This window comes from Poromitra crassiceps (assembly GCF_964638095.1).
Source record: "Poromitra crassiceps genome assembly, chromosome: 1".
NCBI lineage: Eukaryota > Metazoa > Chordata > Actinopteri > Beryciformes > Melamphaidae > Poromitra > Poromitra crassiceps.
In genome coordinates, this window is record NC_139623.1 from 48,446,054 (window position 1) to 48,461,128 (window position 15,075).

The following is a 15,075-nucleotide window of genomic DNA, read 5'->3' on the forward strand; positions in this document are numbered from 1 at the left end:
TTCTCTTTGGAAGGCGGCCCAAAAGATAGCAGTCATGCGTATACATGAACTCGCAAATAACGTCAGCCTGTAGTCTGCGGATCCGGTTTTTAATTAATACCATCTGTTCTAAATCATATTTTTGTTCCAACTTTGTTCTGCAATTTTCTAATATTGACATTCATCATCTTAGGAATGGTTCCAAGTATGAATGCCAATGCCTTATTTGCTGTATGCAAAAACAATGAGAGTTCATAGCAACACGATGATTTGGACTTTATTGATGCCATCATTCATTTGGATGATGTCTGGCATTTCAAAAAGCCCCTCTCAATTCTAAGTTGTATGAAATCCTTTTTGTTCTGCGTCATCTTTGTGCTTCACAACCTTGTGTCATCCTCCTGATCGTGTAACATGATTCAAATAAAAATATAAAAATAAAACCTTCCACGCTCTGACCGTTCCCGTCTTGTCATCCACTGCCTCGCTACCTCCGTCTCTCATATTGTATGGATTTCCCTTGTAGCTCATGTTTACGTTTGTGTGTCATGGATGGAGAACACGAGTTGAAGGTCGCAGTGCTGTCCCTGGGTCTGTCTTTGCTTACACGAGTCTGACAGCCACCGGTTTGGTTCCGTGTCTCGGAAGACCTCTCGGCCCGGCTCTTCAGTCTTCCCCCCCCTCCCCCGTCGAGTTATCGGTACGGCGGCTCGGGCTGTTGAGGGTTGGGCCTGTAAAGCTGCTGCACCCGCACCGGCCTCCCGTTGGCCGGCCAGCCGCCCGATAGCTGTCCAATGACCCTGAGGCCGACTGGCTGGCCGTGTCCGGGGAGCGGCTGTGTGCCGGGGCTGAGGATGTGGGTCTGTGTGCTCGGGCCGATGATGTGGGTCTGGCATTCGGGCAGAGGTGTGCTACTTTGGTGGCCCAGGGCCGAGGCGGGGGGGGAGACGGGGTAGTGGGGCAGCAGGATGGCCGGCGTGAGGCCGTAGCGCAGCTGGAAAACTCGAAGCGGGCCCTGGGCGACGAAGCTGTTGGGCCGCTGGTGAGGCTCCTGGGGATTCTGCTCGGAGTCTTTCTTCAGCTCTTGGACCTTGTTCTCGTGCTCCTCCTCCGCTTTTTTCGTTTTGCCTGGCGGCTGCCGTTTGGGTTGGGCGACCTCCTGGATCTTCTCCGCTTGAGCCCGGCGGACGTGATACGCCTTCCTGGAGCTTTGGAAGGAGTCCAAGAACTCATCCAGCATTACGTTCCCTTCCATGAACTTCTCCAGCAGCTCCTGTGAAGCAGAGCACACAAATAAACGGATCTCAGCAGACAGGATAACACACACAGGTCCAACCCCTGGGAATCCTTCAGACAAACACTTGTAAGTAGAAAGGGGATTTAACAAGGGCTGGGAATGTTTACCCATGAACTTTGGCATAGACTGTCAAGCTACAACTTTTCATTGTCGGTACATTTTATATGGCCCACAAACGTCCATGCTGTAACTGTTACATTTGGCAAAGCTTGAGAAGCCTGTGATCTGACCTTGGCCCTTGGGTGCAGAAACCTGGTTTTGGGCCCTGTCTAGCTAGGCAATACACTGATGATTGATAACAGTCGCATTTGTGAAGCTAACCTCCTTTAGCGTACCAACATTAAAGAGAGACAGTTGACTCGTCGAGCAGACTCACCTACTCAAACGGCTTCAGGTATCTTCACTGTTGCCTGTATGTCTAAGTAGCATAAACAGTCTCCAAAGAGCAACAATGAATGTGTTATGTTCCTGACAACATAAGCCCCCCAATGGGCTGCGATCCGACAGCTTTAACACATAACTAGCAGAGCTTTGAGAAACTGAAGGTGTAAATTAGGGTAATCAAACAGAAAATAAGTGAGTGAAGTATGCCACCCTCAGTTCCAGACTTACCAGCAAGTCATGCTTAATATGGAAGATAATGAGTTACAAGATTCAAGATTCAAGATTTTTATTGTCACTCCAAAGTATCACGTGTGAAATTCTTGTGCTGTGGACTCCGTTTACAACATAGTACAAATATAACAAATATAACAGGGCATATGAGTGCAAAAACAACAAGAGACACAACAAGCAATAAGGCAGTATAGTGATAAGACAAGTCAGAGACAGTGGCATATTCACTGCACATAGGTGCGCATGTCGTGTGCATACTTTAGACGTGATTCAACATTTTAAATTCGGCGTATTTGACATACAGGTGCAAATAGCATATTCCTTATTAACACATTCACTGCCAGCCGTTTTTCAAAACTGTAGTTAGCTTCTGCCAGAGGTTTTTTTTGAGGATTCTGGCTCATCTTTCAAGAGCCGAGGATTCGTTTCTGTTAGGATTTTGTGAACACACAATATCTCAAAAGAACTAATAGAATGTGTGCTTTCTCTGTCTAAAAGAGTTAGTTTGTAGAGTTAGTAGTTATGTAAGCATTAGCAGTTGAATACAGCATGGTTTCAGCGTCTGTAAATTTATTGTGAGATAAACGGCTTTTTGTGAAATTCGATAGAACAGTCACTTTAACCATTCATTTTTGGCATCAGTAAGACGTCAGACATCTAAACAATAGTTTTGAACAGTAATTTCCTCCATAACAGCAGGAAACACCCCTTTCCTTCAAACTCCTCCCTCCGTGTGTGTTCTTCTTGGCTGCAGCGAGCGTGTCACAAGCTCGTTGCTGCTGCTGCTGTAACCTCGCGTCACCAGCTCACTGCTTTGCTGCTGCTGTGCCTGTCTGCCTGTCTGCCTGGCGGCCGCTGGGCAAGTCTGGATGGATGGGCTCGCTCGTTTCCTGGGGTTCTGAGAGCTTTGATGAAGCTTTTGCGATTCTGGTCTTATTTATGCTGCGTGTTTCAAAGTGTGTTCCACCCGTAATCTATTATGCAAATTTGCAAAACCCCACCGCCAGCTCCCAAGCGCGAAAGCGTTTTCGCCAATCCATTTTCATGAGAATGGCTTCCTGACACTGCTTTTTGCTTGCCTTCCTCTAGAATGGAGAGCACTGTCGCCACTTAGTGGGTCGGTGGAATGGGTTGTACACGTTCGGTCGCTCCAATATTTTTATAGGAGACGTGGGGGGCATTGATCCACGTAGCACCGTCAATTTTTTTTTTTATTTTTTTTTGACGTCTCAACTCGTCATTGGCAGTGAACCATTGGAATTTTTTTGACGAGTCAACTCGCCATTGGCAGTGAACGTGTTAAACATACAATTAAACTCGGCATTTTAAATTCGGCGTATTTGACATACAGGTGCAAATAGCATATTCCTTATTAAACATACAATTAAACATTAGTCAAGTCAAGTCAAGTCAAGTTTATTTGTATAGCACATTTCATACACAGAGGCAATTCAAAGTGCTTCACATAAAATGGTTGACAGGAAAATAAAATAAAAGAAGAGAGTAAAACGGACATTTAAAAGCATCACAACAAAACTTAAAAAAAAAGAGTATAAAAAGTGTATTACAGGAAAATAAACCAAAAGAAGAAATAAAATGGACATTTAAAAGCATCACAACAAAACTTTAAAAAAAAAGAGTATAAAAAAGTGCAATAGGCAGCAGGCGCAGCAGTTGCAGAAAGAGCTAAAACTTATAGAGGACTCATTGGGTTTGCATAGTAGCTGTCAGCAGTTAAAGGCGACGGTAAACATAAAAGTCTTTAGTCTATTTTTAAAAGTAAGTAAGGTTGGGGCAGATCTGAGGTCTTCAGGCAATTTGTTCCAGCTAGCAGAAGCATAGTGGGTAAATGCAGCCTTCCCGTGATTTGATTTGATCCTAGGGACAGTTAATAAGCTGGACCCTGTTGACCTAAGAGTTCTAGATGGTTCGTAGCGTGGGAGCAATTCAGCTATGTATTTTGGGCCTAGGCCATTGAGTGATTTATAGACTAATAACAGTATTTTAAAATCTATTCTCTGACACACTGGCAACCAATGTAAGGACTTACGTAATGGTAGCAGCTACAGTACGGTACAGTACGGCTACTACACTATTTGTGTATGTTAAGGAGTCTCGTGGCCTGCGGGAAGAAACTGTTCCTCAAGCGATTTGTGCGTGCTTTCGGAACCCTGTATCTTCTCCCTGAGGGTAGCAGGGAGAACAGGCTGTTGTGGGGATGGTTTGTGTCTTTGATGATCTTCAGGGACCTCCTGAGGCACCGCTGTTTATACAGTTCTTGCAGATCTGGCAACTCACATCCTGTTACGTGCTGGGCCGTGCGTCTCACTCTCCGTAGCGCCCTGCGGTCCATGGTGGTACAGTTCCCGTACCAGGTGGTGAAGCCGCCCCTCTTTGTGGGGTGTGTGGTCTACTTTTTATAACGGGTCACACTGATGGGTGTTTCACTGTTTCTACTATTGCACAGCAGTTGCAACAGCTCTGGATACACACACTAGCTCTACATACACTAGCTCCATACACTAGCTCTGGATACACTAGCTCTACATACACTAGCTCTGGATACATACACTAGCTCTACATACACTAGCTCCATACACTAGCTCTGGATACATACACTAGCTCTACATACACTAGCTCTGGATACATACACTAGCTCTGGATACACTAGCTCTACATACACTAGCTCTGGATACACTAGCTCCACATACACTAGCTCTGGATACATACACTAGCTCTGGATACATACACTAGCTCTACATACACTAGCTCTGGATACATACACTAGCTCTGAATACATACATACATACACTAGCTCTACATACACTAGCTCCATACACTAGCTCTGGATACACTAGCTCTACATACACTAGCTCTGGATACATACACTAGCTCTACATACACTAGCTCTGGACACATACACTAGCTCTGGATACATACACTAGCTCTACATACACTAGATCTGGATACATACACTAACTCTGGATACATACACTAGCTCTACATACACTAGCTCTGGATACATACACTAGCTCTACATACACTAGCTCTGGATACATACACTAGCTCTACATACACTAGCTCTGGATACATACACTAGCTCTACATACACTAGCTCTGGATACATACACTAGCTCTGGATACATACACTAGCTCTACATACACTAGCTCTGGATACATACACTAGCTCTGGATACATACATACACTAGCTCTACATACACTAGCTCCATACACTAGCTCTGGATACACTAGCTCTACATACACTAGCTCTGGATACATACACTAGCTCTACATACACTAGCTCTGGATACATACACTAGCTCTACATACACTAGCTCTGGATACATACACTAGCTCTGGATACTAGTGATATGCGGGTCACTCAGAACCCGCTGGGTCCCGCGGGCTGGGCCGCCCCGCAGGCGTAATTAAAAGAAATGGGGAAGAATAAGAACTGTTTCTGTAGCCTGCCTAGTGCCTACCTCTACCTGCTACCTCCATTTGAAACACTGCGCGGTCACGCCATCCGCACTTTGGGGAAGCGTAGTCGGTCGCGCTATCTGAAGACCATGGATTAATTGAAGAAAGACCGACATGAAAGCAGCAGCGCAACTCATCCAGAGCAGGCCTAGGCTACAACTGTTGTCGCGCAGGGCAGCATGTGAGTGTCTGTGTGTGTGTGTGTGTGAGAGAGAGAGAGAGAGAGAGGGGGGAGAGAGACAGAGTTATTAGCTGCTTTGCACACCTTGGAAGCTCTGCTGTCCTCCTCCTGCGTCCGGAGACATATTACATTAAATTGGCCATTGCGGGCTGCTGGGTCGGCTGGGTTCGGAATTTTCAGATATTTTAACGGGGCGGGCTGGCTCCGATGACGGGTTGGGTTGGGGCGGGCCTTAAAAAAACCTGACCCGCGCATCACTACTGGATACATACACTAGCTCTACATACACTAGCTCTGGATACATACACTAGCTCTACATACACTAGCTCTGGATACATACACTAGCTCTACATACACTAGCTCTGGATACACTAGCTCTACATACACTAGCTCTGGATAAACACACTAGCTCTACATACACTAGCTCTGGATACATACACTAGCTCTGGATACATACACTAGCTCTACATACACTAGCTCTGGACATACACTAGCTCTGGATACACTAGCTCTACATACACTAGCTCTGGATACATACCCTAGCTCTGGATACATACACTAGCTCTGGATACATACACTAGCTCTACATACACTAGCTCTGGATACATACACTAGCTCTACATACACTAGCTCTGGATACATACACTAGCTCTACATACACTAGCTCTGGATACATACACTAGCTCTGGATACATACACTAGCTCTACATACACTAGCTCCATACACTAGCTCTGGATACACTAGCTCTACATACACTAGCTCTGGATGCATACACTAGCTCTGGATGCATACACTAGCTCTGGATACATACACTAGCTCTGGATACATACACTAGCTCTACATACACTAGCTCTGGATACATACACTAGCTCTGGATACAGTACATACACTAGCTCTCCATACACTAGCTCTGGGTGCCAGCTACCGAGAAAACACACATTTCAGTAAGAGATGGGGGCGGCTGGGCTGCAGTGTCTCTCCCAGAGCTTTGTGGTCACAGTGTCACTACTGTGAAAACATCACATTTTTACATTCAATTCAAAGGTGTTTTGGTGGCTGCTGTATTTGCTTTCAACTGTGGCTGTAGACCTGATTAAAATGCTGATGATTTCCCCTTCAATCAATGACGCTCTCTGAAGGGCTAGAAAATAATTACTGCAGATATACTTTTTAGAGGTTTATTGATGGTTGAACTTTTCAACATGAACTGAAATGATGTGACACACAGAATTTGTGAATGTGTTTTGCCCATTGGGGCTCCGTAACATAATTTGAAGCCGTGTTATTTTACATCTACATGTATGTATTTTAAGTGTAGAAAATGCCCCAATGGCCATTTCACAAGTTTACATACCGGTACTTACAAGTTGACCAATTCTGAATTTAATTAATGTCACACACATTTACTGACCTGCCGATGTGAATCTATCTAATGAACAAATTGGTTGAGGTGTTGTCTCAGCATTCATTGATGGAGGCTACTCGTTATGATGGGTGTTGGGCAGAACCTCGAATGACTTGAAGTCACAGCAGCATCGATTGGAGCCGTGCCAAGTGGGGGAAGTGTTATTTAATGCATGGATCAATCCACGCCTGGAGCAGCAGTGGGGGTTTCATCTGTGGGAATAAGCTTCCCTCATTTTCTCCATTTGAGCCAAAGGAACGTGCAGAACAACGCCACTACGAATTTACCACTTGCTACTGCATCATGTTCAAAAAGACCAATGTTATGAAGCGTTGTTATGATGAGATTGCAGTTTAAGCCACAAGTTCAAGGAAATGTATTTTGCACACAGTGCCTACCAGAAATATGCAAAACACTGATAGTACAGACAAAAGGTCCAAATATTGTTGAAGCTTAAAAATATCCCCTCTATCAACGAATGCATCCGTGTGTGTGTGTGTGTGTGTGTGTGTCAAGTCAAGTCTATTTGTATAGCCCTAATTCACAAGCATGTCCCAGAGGGCTTCACAGAAAATATGTCTAGCTAATTCTAGCTGAGACAACAGTAGCAAATTACAGTAGTAATGATACCACATTGAACAATTGATAGAGAAATATAGAAAATATAGAAATATAGGATAGAGCAGAGGAGAGAGCAGGAGAAGGGAGGGAGAGCAGGGTGTGTGAACAGCCTGTGAAAATTACCCTATGCACCGCATGCAGAATACAGTGAGTAATGACTTGTGTAGGTGGTTACATGAGCAGGCAGCAGCTGAAGGAGAGAAAGTGAGGGCCGTCTAGATGTAGTGATTGATTTTGGAGTATGGATTATTCGATTCCTCAGCCTTGGTGAAAACTGGTTGCACCTGCACCGTATGGATTTTAGGGATGTCGAAAATCATAATTTTTCTTGACCGTCAACCGACACTCATTAGCCGACAACTGTCGGTTAACCGAGAAGATTAAAATGCGCTATTTTACTGTCTGTGCCCCATTAAACCTTTAGGCTACCAAATGCTTGATTTTTTTTCAGTAGAAAGCGTTTATTTTTACATCTACAAGCAGAAAAAAACACATTAACAAAACGAGAAGACAAGTTGAACCCTCCAGCCATCTAAACAAAAACATTCCTCCGATAGGCTATACTGCTCGCATTGCATATTAAGGGCACGTCAATTGACACGCAGCCGCCCCGTGAAGTAGTGTTTGAGCGGACGACAGCCCAGGCTGCAGGGCGCACTGACAAAGTGCGCAGCATCACTACAGTATCTTCTCTTTTAGCAATAGTCTCACTAATCCCACAGTGGTTTACCTGCTTTTGAGATCTGCCAAAAATAGTTTGCTTCTGTCTCACCCGTTCGCTCTCTCTCTTCACACACGCGGCGAGGGCTGTGCTCTCTGTGCCTGGCAGGGCTGCTCCACAACATTATAAAAACGAGTCCGCACTCGGCACGCAGTCTCTTGTGAAACAATTTATCCGAACTGCCATGTGTTGGACAGTAACGTTAACGTTAATTGATACTTTTCAATCGTCAATTCGACCGCTTCATGTCATTTTTGTAACACGGTAAAAACTACTGTTTCATCATTGAGTGCGAGCGTATGCATGCGTGTGCCTGATGAACATGCACTGCAGAGAGGGAGGGAGAGAGTTGCCAGCCGCAGCAAGCACGCCACGCACACGCACATGCAAGATGTGTGTCCCGGCCGTTAGACCGAATGAGACAGTGAATAAAAAGTAGGCTAATGACAGCACACACGGAGTTAACAAAACTATAGAACATGTATGAGCTGATTGTTTCGCTGGGTGTGTGTTAATCATTCTGAAGTGGTCACAGAGCACATCTGAGCTGTGTGCTCAGACAGGAGCAACAGAGGGGCGGGGCAGTCAGTGCGCTCACTTCACTGTGACTCTGTGTGGCTGCAGCAGGTGTTCAGCTGTGTGTGTGCTTCGCTGCGGAATGCGTTTGATCAGACATCGGGTAAATAAAATCAACATGAACCATGTGTTTATTTCCAAATCTAGCTTGATTAATACTTGCCCCATCGTTTAATATACTTATGTTACATTGCTGACCACGAAGGAGGGGGGGGAATCGCCACATTGGCAACACTGTTATATGCAAATTAACATGGAAATTGACCGTTTAACCGACATGCTTAACCGACCAAAGACGTTGTCGGCGGTTAACCGGTTAACGGTTAACCGTCGACATCCCTAATGGATTTATTGCATGAGTGATTTTCTTTTCAGAGCTAAACAAACCAATATTTTCTCAATAGCCACTGAGATTCCTGAGGAACGCACAATGAGGAGATGCTGCACTCGTGTTGTCTCAGTCCATCGTGCTTTACGTCACCCATAAGGCCCCATTTCTATTTTGCAGAAATCATACAGAATCACAACATTTGATGGTTTAAAATGGAATTTAGATGAAGCCTGAGTACAACAGTATTGTCACATTTTGTGGAAACTGTCGAATTTGCAACAATTTGTTGATTTGTTGAATTATTTTGAGTAATTTCTGGAAGATATACAGACAAATGTAAACGTCATAGCAATGTGTATGCACAGCAGAGCTGATCCATCTTGTGCACAGTGTGCACATACTTGTCTGTACATGCATATCAATAAATCCATAGGTTTGTTGTGGAAGTATTCAACACTATAGGCCAGGGGTGGGCAACTGGCGTGCAGCCCCCGACCTCACTCAGTGTGGCCCCTGGGTACATTTTCTTTTTTCTTCTTCTTCTTCTTCTTTTTTACAAGGCGGACGTTTTTGGTTAGGTTAGACCACACAAATCTGTGTTTTTATTTTACTATACATCCCAGAACATGGCGCTAATGGCATTAGCATTATCCATCCACATACTGTTTAACATTAGCATTTGAGCTAACGCTATTGTAACAAACTATTTCCAGGGTGCACATTGCACATGCAATATTACTAATCTGATTAATATCACATATTTGGGTGATGTACCCCATCAAATTGCTGTAGCGGGCTGTTTTAAAGCTAGAGCAAAGTTTCTGGTGTCATCTGAATGGAAGTGGAACTAAATTTGAATTTGAAAAATGTAAATGTTGGTATAATAAACTAAACTACCAGTCCTTTTCATTAATTAGTAGCTATATTTGGGACTGATGGTGTTACAGTAGACTACTGGTGGAAGTGCACAGTCACAATCTGGCCCTCTGGTAGCGAGGATTTTTTTGTGTGGCCCTCTCTATCATCAAAGTTGCCCATCCCTGCTATAGGCCTACAAGCGAATGTCAGTGAGTACATGCAGGTGACTATGAACATAAAGTTGTGCATTAATCTACATAAGGAACTAAGTTTGGAAATCAGGTAGCCCCAGACAAAATCGGAACAGGACGATACAGTAATGATGTGGTGCACTTCACCACTGTATCATCCTTTCAGTTTTGTTTATTGATCACAAATGCAATTCAGTGACCACAGATATTTTATTTTGTTTTCTATGACTTGGGTTTCTTTGAATTGGAAAGAACTTGCTTCTTTGCTGCCAGTTCACATCAAAGAGACAAAGGGTGCATTCACAGCAAGTGTGTTTGGAGTGGTTTATTCTGAGCGTTTACTCCTTTAGGCCAGTTTGTTTGGCCAAGTGAGGACAACGCAATTTGAACTCGGGTGGCACCAAACAACTCGGACCAAAATGTGAGTCAGTTCTTTTCCAAGTGAGCTGCAATGTGGTTCATTAGGCAGTGTGTCCATATGACGTCTATTCCTAAGCTCCAGCGTCTTTTTTCAGTCGTTTCCATTGAGGAGAGAGCGTATGCGGGCGCATACGGCCGTCTAGAGAAAGTGCGCTGCAACCAGCGTCTTTTCAGAGCGCTCCGGCTTTTTTGTGCGCCGGCTCCCAGCGCTTCCAGCTGAAAATATCTAAACTTTTCAGAAAGACGCTGGTGTCGGGCGCACCATTTCATGAAACTAATCATATGGAGAAACTATCACAACAGAGACAGAAAGGCTCAATTGTGGGAGCAGATTGGCTGGACACTGAATATTTCTGGTGAGTGTTGTTACGTGTGTTGTTAGCTAATGTTAGCTGTCAGCTATCAAGCTAGCTACCGCTGCTTAGCTAACGTTACTTTCAGACTGCTTCCTTGCATATTGTGCGCTAGGGTCAGCGCTCCCCAGCGTACTTCCAGCGTTTAAATGTCAGGAATAGATGCCATATGGACACACATATGGCCTTAGGAGTGAGAATCATCTGTAATCCAAACCGACTACAGGAAGCACGCAATGTTTTATGGGTATATTATGAAGATATGGAGATATTGAGATGGCTGTTGACATCTGATGGCCTGCAGTTCCTCATGCTTGGAAAGCCTAGCAGAACAAAATGGAGGGGTAAACCGCAATCTGGCCTGCTGCTCATTCTCAGCTATTTGTTCATGTGATCTTAACTGGTTTGAACACCAGAGAAGGTAAATTACAGCAAAGAGTGCAGAGAAGTCCATCATGCTTCGCTAAAGTTACAATGGCTGGAATCAGATTTGTTTTCACTTGCCCCGCTGCCAGAATCTCTACACTGGCAAGATGACAGGTTAGCAAATCTCTGTCCATAAAGGCACTTCTTGTCCATGTGACTTGTTTAGAAGTCCTTGTTCGTTGTTGTTGGGCAACATGATCCTGAATGAACCAAATACAAAAATGCAACAAAGTAAACCTTTCCGACTTTGGTTCGGACCAAAGGAAACAAACTGTGATCGCACCCTTAATCGTAAGGCTGCATAGATCTATTTCAAATGCAACGTACTAAACAAAATGTATTTACTGTGATTGGCCCTTTCTCAACATAATACACTATGTATTGTTGTATGATTAGTCTCGTCTGTCGACATGGTATAAGTCCTACGTTTTACTGCACACTTGCTGAACTGCTGCTGCACATTTGCTCCATCCTCAAGATGATTTTTCTTAAAGAAAAAAAAAACACATTTTGCTTTCTTTGTGACTAGCAGTCACAAAGTGCATCGAATGGTCTGGTAGCTAGTAGGATGATATAGATATAAAAAAAACAGAAAAAAGTTCCAATATAAATCGGTAAAATGTTCAAGAATGATTTGTTTAAGATATTTCATGTTTCTGAGTCCTAGCTGACCATGTTGATCAGCCACAGTTTGTTTTTTGACAAAAATACCTTTTTTTTTTTTGCTCAAGTTTGAAAAAAGTAGCTGTTGCTAAAGAGGAATCATGACGGATGACTCAATGGAACGCTGTAGTTATCATAATAGCTATAGTTATACGTCATGTCAATTCAATTCTGAGGATGATCTGGCATGTTAACAAGCTAGCTAGCCGTTAGCTACATTAGCTAAGCCCACTGCATGCTGCTGTAAGCACTTGGCATCGCCGGGCTCAAAACACCACTGAGTGACAGTTTTGCCGTTAACTCGTTTGTGTCACACTTCATGGGGGCATCAGCTTTGAAAGTTGGCTGGTTGTTGATAATAAAAGCAATAATGCAGCTTGCAGCTAAGCTAACGTTACGTCGGTTTGCCAGCTGTAGCGGAGACGAAGAGTATTGAAGTCAAGAGACATAGCTCTTGAGCTTTTTAGACAACAGCGCGGCCGCCATGACGTTGCCTTCAGTTTTTATCGATGTAAGAATCAGAAGACATGCGATTATACAGCAGTTTTTAGAACTTTGAAATAGAACATCAACCTTTATACAGGTAGGAGGGTGGCTTTAATGCACAATCAACGTATTGTATTCACCATATGTTCCAACACAGGGGTCAGCCAGTTACTTCCTATTGTGTTTACACTTCCTGTGACAGTACAGTACTAGTGACCAGAGGCCTGTACTACGTAGCTAGATTAATGCTTTATCCGAGTAAGTTTGAGTTTGAACCTGGTTTAGCCGTACTACAAAGCAAGTTAACTTCTAACCTAGTTCAATCACCATGGCAACTCACGCTGCAAAGCTAACCTGGTCCCGACCAGGTTAGCTTCAGAGGATAAGATCAAAATCCATGACAGACCCATATAATCGGCTCTCTGGAGTCACTCACCATTCATATAAGATCGCCATATGAAAAATAGATTGCAGTCAACTGAGAATAGAACAAGAAAAACATTTGTGGCTCTGTAGGCTACATAATTAAATTAAGCCTACTTACCACTTTATGTCTTAACAGCTCAACGATGCGTGGAGAAATATGATCACTATTAATCACCGCAGCGCATATCATAAACGGAGCCTCAAATGGAGTGAGGGTGATATTCTCCTACATGCCAGAAAAGCCTATACATATAATATAGATATGGGATAAATATGGGATAGCCCCAATACTAAATATGCAGGCTACTCTTGCATGTTTCAGCTGGAACTGTGTCCTGTAGGCTGTATGCCAATATATGAGCAAAAATAGGCTAGTTTTTATCAATGAAAACTATGCCCGCATCGTCTCAATTCAGTTCAGCAGTTTTCTCTTTTATATTAGGCTATCATTATCTTATATATGAAATATTCGATCAGTGCAACCACACACATAATGAGTGATAGAGATCATTATTCATTGAGCATGCGTTTCTAAATCTATGGTCTAAATAGGCTTACAGATTGTGGAAATTTATAGACTGAGATTACACATTTACATTTACACTCGCAAAAAGCTGCTGTAGGAGACAGAAATCACTGATCAAAGTAAATCAAATGACTGATGTGAATACAAGCGGCAGCTTTAGACAGTCCTTCAGCAGACTATATCCAACGCGGATTTTCATTCTGACATAGGCTACATTAAATATCCGCCAAAAACTCTGATCACACTGCGCTTTCATTGAATGAAGAAATGGGTGTGCCTGCCATGACAGGCACAACTCAGATGTTCATAATGTGATTGGCTAGCGCACCTCTTTCGCGTGGACGCGCGCCTGTGCACGAGCGAAAAATGTGCGCGTGCACAGGCAGATCCCAGATAAATCCAGCTTCAGTTATCGAGTAGAAAACCAGCGTCGTAGTATCGTTAAACTAGATAGCTTTGATCCTGTTCAGTCAAACCAGATCAAAGTGACAGATCGCGGATATGTTAAGATAGCTTCGTAGTATAGACTGCAGGTAAAACAGACAGTGTTTTGAACAGGAAGTCATAACACAACTGGGTCAAGTGGGCGGGGCTACATAAGGTGTATATATCAAGGGGATTTCTGTTGTCCTTGGCCAAACGTCTGTGCATTGCACCTGTCATGGGGTGTAGACCAATTGCAAAGTCTATGGGAGAACCCACAGTATGTGAAAAGCAACTTTGATAGCTATAGACATTGGTGGACCACTAACTATTATGCTTTACCTCTGCCACCTGTTTTTGGTGCAATTTGTCTGTTTGAAAAGGATTCCGCAAGAACTGCTGGGCCAATTTTCATTCAACTTTGTGGAAGCAATGAGCCAAGGGTGAAGCCATTACATTTTTAGAGCCGATCCGATCCAACTCCCAAAATGTGCATATCATAAGCAGACTGGACTATTGGGCTTGGTGGAGGTCCTTCTAGTTTCTCGACAGATCAGATTGCTCAAAAGGGGGTGGGGCCGTCAACTGGAATGCAGGCTTTTTGGGTCCTTAACTCATTCCCCACCAGATTCTCAAATTAAAAGTCACCAGCCACCGCCAAGGTTTCTGAGCATTTTCCGTGATTTTCCAAGACCCACAGAATATTTTTCTTCTATGACTACGTAAAGACTGAATATCCCAAAAGAAAGAAGAGAGCCTCTACTTTCATAGGGAAAAGAAAGATTGATTCTACCTTCATCTAGGGCTGGGCAATATAATCGATACGGCAATATATCGCGATATTTTATTTCCCGATACTATATCGATACTTGGACGCCAAGTATCACGATATTACATTTTTTTTCTTTTTTTTTGCAGGCCATGCCATGCCAGGCCTCTGCATCTGGTGATTCCCACCCCTAATCGATACTGTATCGATATTTCCCATATCGATGCGTTCAGTAACACTCAAAACTCAGTGAGTTTTGACTAAATTTGTCCACTAACTTATCAGTATAAAGTGATGTACATATTATTACACTACCTGGGTGGTAC

The 15,075-nt window shown here is 43.5% G+C and overlaps 1 protein-coding gene across 1 annotated transcript in view; it reads right to left on the reverse strand.

The window, feature by feature from the left end:
* Nucleotides 1-203: 203 nt before the first annotated feature.
* The window catches only part of vps37d (VPS37D subunit of ESCRT-I), a 74,589-nt gene continuing 59,717 nt past the window's right edge, over nt 204-15,075 (reverse strand). The window contains exon 4 of the mRNA XM_083638109.1: nt 204-1,252. Within this exon, the coding sequence (XP_083494235.1) occupies nt 674-1,252 (579 nt within the window). The 3' untranslated portion in view covers nt 204-673. The remainder of the gene's footprint in view (nt 1,253-15,075) is intronic.